Raw genomic sequence first — 12,791 nt, 5'->3', positions numbered from 1 at the left:
TGAAATAGCTCTGTGTCTGTCAGTGATTGACGACTTACACATAAGTGTTCGACACTTGAGAAGGAGGCTGTCGGGTCTGCAACTTTATCGTCGAAGACAATATAGCGACCCTGATTTTCTCACGATAGCTACAATTACGTCGTGAGAAAACGGTTTTTACGTTGAGATCAACAACTTTCGTTATGTTGCGATAACGTCAAAACAACTTTCGTTATGTCGAGATCACGAGAAAATTAAGTCGTGATAACGACAAAACAACTTTCGTTATGTCGAGATCACGAGAAAACAAGACAGAAAAATTATAATAATGCATGGCCGCTTAGAACTTCCGTAGTATTTAGCTATTATCCAGTTATTGTAATCACAATAACAAGTACATAGTATGTATATGTGGAACCGGACTGTAAAATAAAGTGCCACCATTATTGTTATAGCTAACGTTCTTGGTGTTAAGAGACATTAGCACCCAGAAGAACTTTCACAAATCAATTCTATTCTCATTCACAAGCTTGTGATTAGATTCGATTACCAATTCGATTCAATGCAATATAGATTATTTTGGATATATATCAGATAAAATCTCATTTTCTCAATGGAACAAAAATAATCTTTCAACTAATGCTGAAAAATATACACGAGAGTTAGTTGTAGTACTACTTTACCACATTATTGAATATTAAAATGAACTGATTTGTATACAACCACTTAAATTACACTCAATGAAGTTTTTATAATAATAAAGTTACAATTACAGAATAATATTTCTACTCCAATTAGTTTTTTTAAATATATGTAAATGCCGACTGTCATAACTTGATGGATTTATTCAAACATAAATTAAACATTGAAGAACAGTAAAATTACAACGAATATGTTCTATAGTGCATATACTTAGCAAAATGCTCCTCTCTAGAGTTCATTTTTCTAACTAACTAATGAGTTTATGGTCACCAAATAGTTTTTTTTTCTGAGGTAAATGTGACGTTACTTGACATTGTTTACAAGCTGTTATATCTTTGTGCGGTTGAAACACTGATTGAGTGATTACATGAGACAGGATATGGGTTTTGGTAAGTACTCTTTTAACTTGCCTTCGGATGTTTATTCATGTTTGTTTTGTGCTAAAACTGGTATTAAAGGGATAGCTGAGAGCTCTCGGATTTAATCGAAAATATCTTAATTTGTGTTCTTACGGGTTTGGAACGACATGAGTGTGAGTAATTAATGACAGAATTTTCATTTTTGGATGAACTAACCCTTTAAAGCGGAGGACATGATCAGTTCACATCCCGCTGCTGCTTTTCTTGAAATAAGGCGCTGCAGCGATCTGTCACTTCACATTAAACTTTGATAAAATGGACAAAGTTTAAAATCTGAGACTGTTTCATATGAAAAGTAACAAAGCACAAATCTTATTATTGGCTGAAAACGGGCTAGACTAATTGATTCTTGGAATTTAAGAATGGATATTCTTTCGTAAAAATGAGAATCGATTTAAATCGAATTGAAATTGATATATTTTTTACCCAGCCCTATTACTGACAGCAACTTAGAGGGGAGTTTGGAAACACTCACATTTGCCTCAAAAATCAAATTTTAGTTAAGTTAGGATGCTGAAGAGTTTTTAAATGGAACCTTATTTGCTACTTTCTGTCAGAATAAACCTGAAGGGGGATGAAACAAGACAGAAAGTAAATTGAACCAGCTGGATTAGCTGATCGTCCAAACGGAGACATACTCATCCTTGTTCCATGTGGTTTAGTACCGAATGTTTCTATATGCAGTCTTTTATGGCAGGAGTTTTTTTTTAAAGGGAATGCTGTTCCACCGAGGTTTGCGGCTCAAAGCTGGGCTTATCTGCTCCCAGGTGCTAGACCTGTGGTGTTTGAGGAACACAGTGAGGTCCAGAGGTCTTCTCTGGATGTAGGCAGGGGTTAACGAGACAGGGTTTTACACCAGCTCAGCTCATGCAAGTCTAACTCCTACTCACAGCCGCAGGCAACAGACACTTGCGCACACACACTCACACACAGTCTCACGCTGAGAGGGAAACTCTCACCTCACCAAAGTGTCCATGCAGACAGACTTTTTCGTCTGCAGAGCTGTGAGTCACAGACATGAGGTAGAAAGAAAGTGTGTGTGTGTGTGTCTTTGTGTGTGCGTACCTTTCTATAGAGCTTGAAGGATGATGTCTCTTTAAGTTGAGCATTGAAGATTGAGAGTTGGCGATGTTTATTAATTCCTTTACACTAATATTACTTAATATAATACTATTTCCTTCTAACAATTAAAAATGAAACATGGTAATTTTATGCTCTTTTGAACATGTATAATACTATTACCATGTTTTTTTCCTCTGAGTACTATGGTATATAACAGATTACTGTGGTATTACCATTCATTACATCACTGTACCATGGGAATACCATCGGTTACTACCGTCGGTTACTATCAGTGTACAACCACAGTAGTTGTTGTGAGGTTTGAAAGGAACAATGACAATGGCTTTGACAATGAACTGATGTGCTTAAAAACACTTTGCTTGAGAGGTATTAGGTTTAGGTCCTGATGCCTTAACGTCTCTGATGAATGTTCCAACAGCTGAGTCTTTCCCTCTCTCTCTCTCTTGTTGTACACCGATACACACACCGATAAATACACACACACACACACACACACACACACACACACACACAATCACGGTCACTTATATACAATACGCATTGGCAGAACAATCCTCCTCCTTCTTCCTGATTCATACGCACACAGACGTTGCATTTGCGTGCCTGTAACAAGAAGTTTTTTGCTGCCTCTCTGAGGAGAGCTCACTTCTCCTGCCTCCTGCAGGGAACACCAGCCTATTTATAGATCAAGGGTTAGCAGGGTGGAGAGAGAGAACAGAGAGAGCAAGAGATGAGGAGAAATGAGAGAAGGGTGAGAAAATGCTGCAATTATGAAGCAAGTGTTGCACCGAGCCCTTGTGCGTGATGGAGAATGTGATGGTGAACGGCAGCGCTTTATCATTTATTTACACAGCACAGGTCATTCTCTTCTCTCATCACAGATGTTGACCTGTTTTGAGCTACACTAGACCCTGTTATATCCACATCACAATGCTGTTGAAATTACTATTTATGTTGCTATTAGAAGCATTTACAAGTATTTTTTAATTCGGTAATGCAGCATATTTCTAGGTGAAGCATATTCAATGAGAAAAAAATGTAGGTTAAGACTTAACCATAGGCAATTGATCTTGAACAATTGCCTATATATGGCTGGTGGTTGAAAAATAAGAGGGCATGATGACCTTAGAAAGTCATTTCAGAGGCATAGAAAGAGGCATACATGTACAGTAAGACCGGGTTTAAATGGGGTTTCAATGTTGACTTGAGGGATATTGCCCAGTGTTGTTATACTCGAGTCTGGACATGGTCTTGGTCTTGTCATGGACTCTGGAGCATTTGGAGTATTCAGTCGTGGCTCGGACTGCAACACTGCAGATACATTTTCTTTTTCTTGCACACATGATCACACTGTGCTGGACCAGAGCATACTATTTATACACTGTGGAGGTTCGCGTGACACTGACTGAAAACCAGGCTTCATTCACCCAAATGGAAAGTATATTTATACTGCCTGAATTGTTCAGACTCTGATTCAACCCTCTTCTGGTCTTAAGGTCATTGCACACGGAGTCTGAAATTTTTGCATGCGTTTTTCAGTTTTTTTCATATTCCCTAGCCTTTCCTATCAAAACACATGCTACGTATGCGAAAACTAATTTTTTTTTGACGGACGAAAGTTTCGGAGGCAGTGTGCAAACGTGATTGACACAACGTGAGGTCGTATTTATTTTTTAACGTGCGAAAATTTCGGACGAAAATGTGTGCAATGTGCGTGCAATGCAGTGTTAATTTTGGCAGGCATTTTTGATTTAGTCTTTATCTTGAGACGAAAATGCTTAATAGTCTTAGTCACATTTTAGTCATTTGAGTCTATCATAGTTTTAGTCTAGTTTTAGTCGCCGAAAACTCATTGCATTTTTGTCAACTTTTAGTCATTACTTTTAGTCAAACTGCAGTTACCAACATTTATTTTGGTAGCTATTTTATATGTAGTATTCTAACAAAAATAGTCATCAATACTTCTCTCTTTAGACCAAAACAATTAAGCTTAGTTATGAGAAATTTGAATCAAGGATTGAATTTGGAAAAACTGGAATACATTTTTATTTTTTTGTAGAAATATAAATTAAAAATTTTTCAGATACAGTAGGTTTACTTAACAAGTATACATTTATTTAACATCTTTTGTTGGTTAACATTTATGACATAATTAGGAATGCTGTCCATTTAAGACGGAATTATGTATGTAATAGCCTACTGACATACATTCAGTTTTCACCTACCTGTTTAAGTTCACTTAAACCATAACGGACTGTATTTCCGTGAGATACTCTACATGATAGACATGTGGACTGCTGTGTGTGTATTTGAGCACTGAGAACTGATCGCGCGCTGTATGAGAACTGAAGAAGTGGAGAGAGAGAGCACTTCTATCAGCGCGTTTCCGCCTATCGCACCTTCACTAACTTTAAGTTAATCGACAATGAATTGTGACTCCCGGGAAAAACGTGACGTCTGGTCACCCACTCCCTAACCCTTCGGTTGCTGAGGCCATTGTTTCAGATCGCTAGTTCGCGTTTTGGTCCACTGCGGCTGCCATACTGAGACTAGATATGCAAACGCCCCTTATCCAATGACAGAGACGCACATTTTGAACGACAAGACAGTTAACTTAACCTATAGGATGTATTTTGAATGTCCGGTAGTCCTCAAATAACATTTTAGTCCCGTCTCGTCTTGTTAACGAAGACGCGCATAAATTTCGTCATAGTTTTTATCATCAGATATTAGTTTTAGCTCATCAACGTCTTGTCTTAGTCACAGAAAAAAGGTTCGTCGACGAATATTTTTCGTCATCGTCAACGAAATTAACACTGGTGCAATGACCTTTAGTCTTGACTTGGACTCAGCCTACAGCCTGGACTCAGATTCAGACGGGCTGGCTTCGACTACAACACTGATGTAGTCCATTCTTTTTTATTTTCTTCCCCAAAGTATAATCTCATACATTTAGCCAAGTTTTCTTGCACCACAAATGGCAATCATGTTCTTTATGTCTATTTTCCGCCGCTTTTGGTGCTTCGGGTTAAACTGTTGTTGGCACCGTGCCTTTAGAGGAATAGTTCACCCAATAAAAAAAGAAAATTCTGTCATCATTTACTCACTGTCATTTTGCTTTGAACTGGTATGACTTACTTTCTTCTGTGGAGCACACAATAAAATACATTTTTAAGAATGTTTAAACTCTTTTACCTATACAGTCAAAGTCAGTGGAGTCTTTAACATGACTGAATTTTTATTATTTGGATGAACTATTTCTTTAAGACTTCTATATGCAAATGACCTCTATTGTAATTGGCTAATCTCTTACTAACTTTTCTCACTGTAATTCATCAAGGCTTGTAATGTTAGTGAATTCTAAATAGTCATTGATATGTGAATGTGGACTGTTAAATGCTAATGAGCTTACTGTTTTGGCATTGATATCACAATTTCTGAATGATTTTACAGCTTAGTCTCAGTAGATGGTTCATGTTGAATATGTGTTCAAAAATACAAGGAAAGGAGCAAGGGAAATCCTGTTTTCAGTGATGCATCCCCTTTAACAACTGTTGTATTTGTAACTTCTGGTATCACTTCTGCATGGTTATCAGTGGTGCTGATTCTGCTCACCATCATACAGGCTGTACAATCTCAGAGGAAGTTGACACGATGCGTGGTGCGTAACAGTGTGGTCTCTGTTACATAGTATACACAAGGGCCTTAGAGTATGATTCTCCATGCTTGTAGCTGTGTGCTTTTGTTGAGTAATGTGTTTTGACATAACTCATATTTTCTCAAACCTCAGGACTAACATGACGTTTAAGGAATCAGACATGTATGGTTTGCAAAGGGGGATTCTGTTATTTCCATGCAATGATGTGCCTTTTTCTTCTCTTTTCTCTTCCCTTTTCCATGTCTCACATCCTTTCTCCTCCTCACTCTTCTGTCTGCAGTGAGTGACAGCTGCTTCAGAAACCTTGCTGAGGACCGCAGTGGAATCAACCTCAAAGATCTTGTCCATGACCCGTCCTTGTAAGTGACTCACACACAATACATTGGCTATTTGCAATACTACAGTGCTCATGCATCAGGTCCTGTTAAACATAAAACATTGCCAGACAGTCACTGTGTCCCGTTCCAAGTCTGAATGGATGGTTGTCCTTCATGAAGATCAAGGCATGAATTTCAAGGACCTGCCCCAGATCAAGACATGTTTGTAAAGTCCAAAAAAAACACAGGGCAGCAGCGTTCAGTCTTGGTCCTGGAGGGCCAATGTCCTGCAGAGACCTCTAACCTGCCTCAACAAACTTGCCTGGAAGTTTCTAGTAATCCTGAAGTTCAATTAGGATTGGAGATAAACTCTTCAGTATAATGGCCCTCCAAGAGCAGGATTGGACATCCCTGCCATAGATTAACCCTCTTTACCATTCCTATGTGCCTCTGAATGCTACCTTAAGCCGATCCCACACTGATGTGAACTACTACCCAAAGATCCAGACTAATATGTGGACTTGGTGGAGGACTGCAAGCGTTCAGGTCGGCATTTGGGACAAGACCCAAGAGTCCATCCCTGACAAAGGAGGACAGCAGGTGCAATTTCTTACTCGGTCTGTGTGCATTACCTTTCATGCATTGTTGCAAACATTATTGATTCTGTGAATCGACAGAATTTGAAGCAAAGCTTCTATACAATTTCCAAGAATTGAGGTGCATAGGCTTTTGTCAGTTTTCCAGGAAGCAAGGTTTTCTTTACAGGGTATCAAGCTGATATAAAAAAATGCTTCTGAGTAATAGCTTGTTTCTGGGTTTACCAAAGTTTTCAAGGGTTATCTTTGAAAGATATTTAATGGTTGAATTTTAGACTAGCAAGTAAACAAGTTCTTAAGCAACCCTAAATGGTTAGTAAAAAAGTAACTCTGTTTGGCAGATGATGATCCCTTTTCTGAATGAAACCAAATGCAGAGGTCTCAAAATTAGCAAGGACTTTTTCTTTCTGAATGGCCCCAAGATGGTGGTTTTTGGCTGGAATATTCCTCAAAGTTGACCAGGCTAAAAGCCAGTAGTCAAACATCTTAGTCCATAAGACCAGCCAATATATAAACAATGATGGAACCTCTTTGATGTAATTTAATTTGTATAGATAGTAAGGAGTTTAAGTGAAAGTATCGATTACATGAAAGGTGGATCTACTTTTGACTAGGTGCATATGAGATGCTAAACTAGCATATTTACTTTCCTCAGTCATGCATCAAAGGTCATGAAAAATGACCACATGCAGGACTGAGCTGCTGGAGACTGCACTTAAGAGTGCTTGTGTGCAGAGTATGTCAGCATGCACTCTTACAAATAGGCATATTGAGGACTCTTCACATAATGCAGGCCTCTCATATGGCAGCTACTTCTCGTATACTTCAGCAGAGACCTTTCGTGCTTTGAGAAACCTTTAACAATCTTTCAGCAAAAAGGAGAGCTCTTTGTCCTTCCACCTCTCTGTTTAAATGCTGGCTTCTCTAGGTATAATCTGAAGGTTGGAAGGCCTCAAGGTACAGTCAAATCAAATTTTCACTAACAACTTGTCTAAAAAGATGCTAGTTGCTTTCTGAAGTGCCTTGGAAGACCTGTTTCCTTGGGAAGGAAGTTGATACAGAAAACACTACCTACTAAGCTGTTGGTACTTGAAACTCAGTAAGGGTGCAATGCTCCATCCTAATAATTGAATTATCTGGGGTTTTTGGTGTTGTGGCATAATGGGTAAAGCAGAAGGAACAGAAGATGTCTCTAAAATGGATTAGGAATTGATGGGAAATTGTTCCAAGACTGCATCTGTTTCTACTTTAGTATCAAAATCCAAAACTTTGTTCAGAGCAATTCTACATACCTGGACCAAGGTCAGAGGAGTGAGAGACAGCAGGATGTAGGTCTCTGAAAGATGTCAGAGAGGAAGAGAAGCATGGAGCGCAGCCAGAAGGTAGAGATAGTTCAGAGTATTGATGGATAAGGTATGTGTGTGTTGTCTGTTGACTGGTGAGCTCCATCTCCAGTGCTCTGCCAGCTCAGGTAAATTGATTCATTGGATGAGCTGTCAGTTTTACTAACGAGGTGTGGTAAAAATAGAGCTGAATTAATCATAGTGGGGACACACGCGGCTCATCGTCCTCTGGATAGAGACGATTCCGACGTCTTCACCTACAGAGAGGTGAACATGCAGAAGTTTGAGAGAGGGACAGCTGAGCACTCACCTGAGAAACAGAGATGACGTGTCTTCACCCCAGGGCATAAAAGTGTCACCAAGGTCATAGTTCCTTATGAGAGCGACTTTTATTTGCTGTGGGCCTGCAGACAGTTATTTATTAACTGGCCAAAGGTATTAAAGGGATAGTTCACCCAAAAATAAAAATTCAGTCATTAATTACTCACCCTCATGTTGTTCCAAACCCATAAGACCTTCGCTCATCTTCAGAACAGAAATTAACATATTTTTGATGAAATCTGAAAGCTTTATGACCCTCCATAGACAGCAACACAACTACCACGTTCAAGGCCCAGAAAGGTAGTAAGGACATCATTAAAGTAGTCCATGTGACATCAGAGGTTCAATCAGTGGTTCAACTATCCCTTTAATTGTCAGTAGAGAGGAGACAAGAAATTGGGAGAGATTGGATTGAGATGGGACCATAACTGAACCTGCATTGCCCGGATAAGCGCCACAGCTCAACGTATGTTAAAGTCAAGATTAAATCAAAATTTACAATTCTTCTTCTTTTTTTATTTTATTCTAAATGTCTTATCTTTGCACATCATTATTTTTGTAAATTTGATGCACACTTGTAATCTTTGATCAAAGTAATTCCCCTTCTTGCAATGACATCTCTTTTCTGATGGTGTTTGCAGGGCAGGACAACCTGTCACTCATATTAGATCACAACAATAGCAAACGACACCGATCCAATCAATTCTAGATGAACAAAATCAAATACCACACTATATTTATTTCTGGTTAAAGAAGCCATTTCACTTGGATATACGTCACTATAGGCAAGAAAAGTCTATCACAAGTTCTGTTTCATGCCGACTTTAATAGTGGCTGCCTTTTCTGTATTCAGTATTTCTGGTATAATTGCTTCTCAAACAGCAGGCATCCACCTCCGAAAGCAATGACCGCATTTATTGTGTTTAGTCTGCTCGTTCCGAGGCACAAGTAATTTATTATAAAAATAAATATTATATTCCGTGGCATCGTCTACTTTTCTTAGTGATATTGCCAGTTTACCAGGAAGTGACGATTTTGTTCTCTTTTACCCCCTTTCCACCAGCAGGAACCAGGTGCTAGTTCAGAGCCAGTGCTATTGCCGGTTCTTAGTTGGTTTGACTGGCGAGCCCTTTAAGAACCGGTTGCTTTTACACATGCTAGAGAGCCAATACAGAGTCAGGTCTTATGTGACAATACGTGGTAGCGCCAAACACAACAGACTTGTTCGAGGTGCATCGGCGCCACGCAGACAGATTGATCAATCGGCACACAACACACCAAAGCACCGCGCGAGAGATCCAAAAGCATAAAGAGCCGTCTGCTTTCCAGTTGCTCCCGCAGCACCCCGATGCCACGCACCAACCGGTCTGCGCAGCGCTGATCCATCCCGAACAAGCCTAAACAAACTATCAACAACGGCGGACGTTGGTTTGCGAACCTACATCGGCATTCACACACGGCAAATCCAACATGTTCGTGTTTAGCTGCTATTTCAAATATGGCAGTCCAAAGTTTCTGTTCGTCTTATTGGTCACGGTAACCCCGCCCCCAGCCCCTGACGCAAGTGGTTCTTCCTTCTAGCCCAGCAATGTTTTGGTGCTGCTTACGAACTGCTTTTCGTGGTTCGGAGCTGGTGCTTTGGGTGTCGAAAGACAGAACCGCTCCAAACCAGCACTGGAACTGCCTTGGTGGAAAAGGGGTATTTGACTCACTGGATGGAAACGGTGCTTATTCGCAAATGTTTTATGCGATATTCCAGTTTTGCGCACAAGGTAAATTCGCAACTTTGGATGGAAACCCAGCTACTGTTTTAGCAGATTTAGTGTCTCGCTAAACTTGATTGCAGGTGGTAAATGAACAACATGCTTTTTTTAAGCACTGAAATACACTCACTCATTAACCACACAGTCATTAATACAGTCATAATCGATCACAGATTCAGAAGACTCTCCAGTCAGATTCAGCATTCTTCCTTCACTTTCCTTTGTTTGTGTGTACTCACTTACACAAACAAAATACCCAGGTTGAAATCCCAAACTCGTCTCTGTCTTAAAGCACCTCTCCCCAAACCCCTAGTCTTCACACACCAGCGGTTTCCCTGGCAACCGGATTAAAGAGCTCTGCATCTTTGTGTTCAGCATATTCTTCTTTTAGTCTCTGCTCTCCGTGTCTCTCTCTCTCCCTCTCTCTTTCTTTCTGTTTCTCTATTTCTTGCTCTTTTGTGGACATTACACCATAGTAGTTAAATGGACAGATACATCAAGAGAAGATAGATCATATAGATAGATCAGTACTTCATGAGTAGATGCAAAACATCAATGTAATCAACACAGAATATACAAATAAGCTCCAGAAAGCCAAACTGAAAAAGGGATTTTGCTAAATCATTTCAGTTTCCTGATGTATGAGATTGTCCTTGTTAAAAAAAAAAAAAAAAAAAAAAAAATCTCTTTAGTTAAAACCCCATAGTGCTGTGGTTGGCCTAATGCACTCTGGACATGCTGAAACATGGTGCTCACGCAGGTAATGCAAGTTCGAGTCTGGCTTGCATCATCTCCTGATCCCAGTTGTTGTAACAGGCAACTGATTTCTGACTTTGCTGTGCTAGTTTGTGTCTCGCAACACCTCTGTCTTCTCACATAATAACAAATTAGACATAAATGAGCATGAAACATGTATTTAGTATGTAAACATGCCATAATTGTTTTGTCAAATTCAAAAATGAAATGTGCCCACATCTGTCCGAGCTGCTCTCTATTCATTGCTAGTTGCAGTACTATAAGCAGCCACTAGTGTGTGCTACACTGTTCAAATTTCCTCTCTCCAGAGAATTTAGATCATATAGGAGTACAGATATACGTTTAAATACGAAACTGCTACTTGAAACCTAGCCATTGAGCTAATCCACCTGTGTTGTGGCCTAAAAACAGGGATGTCAAAGTTGAATCCTCTGTGAGCCGTCACCCCTGTGAATGCAGAAGCGAATAAAACAGCAAGAGCCCTGTGAAAGAAGAGAAAATTCTACTTTAACTGTCATTCCTGTTGTGGGTGGAGTGTGTGGGGATGTATTTTGACAGCTCTCTGGTACCTCTGGCATTGTGGTGCTCTTTCTCTTTCTCCTTCCTGCACTCTGTCATATTGTGTTTTTTCCCCTCTCTCGCTCCCCATTTCTCCCCTGCTGTTGGGACTGAACATACACTAACGGTTGTTGTCGTTTGTGTGTTTCACCCACAGGCTCGGAGGCATAATCTCTGCATACAAAATAGTCCCTGATGAGATTGACGAGATCAAGGTAACGCTTCCTCTCACCCCTTCAGTGAGGCCATGAGGCACATCCATACACACCTTTGCACACTGCTGCCCCCTAGAGGCCAGTAAATGTGCTGCACTCATATTCATGACATGCTCTTCTCAAAGTTTATCTGAGCTCACATATGGAAAAATGCAATGTAAGTATCTAAAATGGATTTGGACACATGAGCTGCATTTAAAAAGTAGAAATATCATTGCACTCCAAAAAAAAGCGCACTTTTTTTAACCAAAACATTTAATCTCATTTCAACCAAAAGAATACTGTGAGGTTTTAAAATGATAAAACAAATATTTGTGGATCATGTTCATAGTTAATGTGGTGAACTTCACCACTTTATACATCCACTAAAAATCACTTCGTGGACTAGTTGGATATAGGTCTGTTGCTGCAATGATGCAATTACTTGCATGTGCAAATCCTTTTGGAGTCACTGTATATGATATTTTTTGCTGGTAACAGCAGTTTAAAATTTAATATTTAATTTATCAGGCCAGCCTATATGCCCGAAATAGCTGATGTGATGTTGCACCACTGAATTGAGGGCAACTGCTCATATGGTGCACAAATGCACACTCAAATGTACCTTTGTTCACTGTACAAAATTACTGCTGAACATTTTGTGTTGATATTTGGTGTGTTTGTGTGCATTAAAGGAGACGCTGATGGACTGGTGCGATGAGAAGGAGCTAAACTTGATCCTGACCACCGGTGGAACGGGTTTTGCACCCCGTGATGTCACGCCTGAGGTACATGGGAGCCCACCTGTTTGTGTTTGTGTCCATGTGAGTGTGTGTTTCTGCCCCCACCCCCATGTGTCCTAGTTTTTCTGAGTCTGACTGTGAGTGAGAGAGAAAAATTGTGTTGTTTGTATATTTGTGCATTGTGTTTGTGAGCAATTGATTTTTCCATTCACATGCATGCTGTTTGGTTGATGATTTCTTGTGAAACAAATAGTGCTTGTAAAATGTGACTTTTTAAAGGCTTTTCACAGACTTTTTAGAAACTTTTCGATTTTTTACCTGTGTATATAAAATGACCAGCTCATGTCCAGCTCAAGTGG

The 12,791-nt window shown here is 39.7% G+C and overlaps 1 protein-coding gene across 1 annotated transcript in view; it reads left to right on the top strand.

Moving 5' to 3' along the window:
- Positions 1-12,791, top strand: part of LOC306886414 (gephyrin-like) — a gene marked incomplete at its 3' end in the record, with an annotated part of 98,153 nt that overhangs the window by 29,341 nt on the left and 56,021 nt on the right. Inside the window, exons 2-4 of the mRNA XM_079443500.1 lie at positions 6,122-6,200; positions 11,653-11,710; positions 12,385-12,477. Coding sequence (XP_079299626.1) covers positions 6,122-6,200; positions 11,653-11,710; positions 12,385-12,477 — 230 coding nt within the window. The remainder of the gene's footprint in view (positions 1-6,121; positions 6,201-11,652; positions 11,711-12,384; positions 12,478-12,791) is intronic.

Source organism: Barbus barbus (genome assembly GCF_936440315.1).
Source record: "Barbus barbus genome assembly, chromosome: 20".
Lineage (NCBI taxonomy): Eukaryota > Metazoa > Chordata > Actinopteri > Cypriniformes > Cyprinidae > Barbus > Barbus barbus.
The sequence above is the reverse complement of the archived record's forward strand: the minus strand, read 5'-3'. Positions and strand labels throughout refer to the sequence as shown.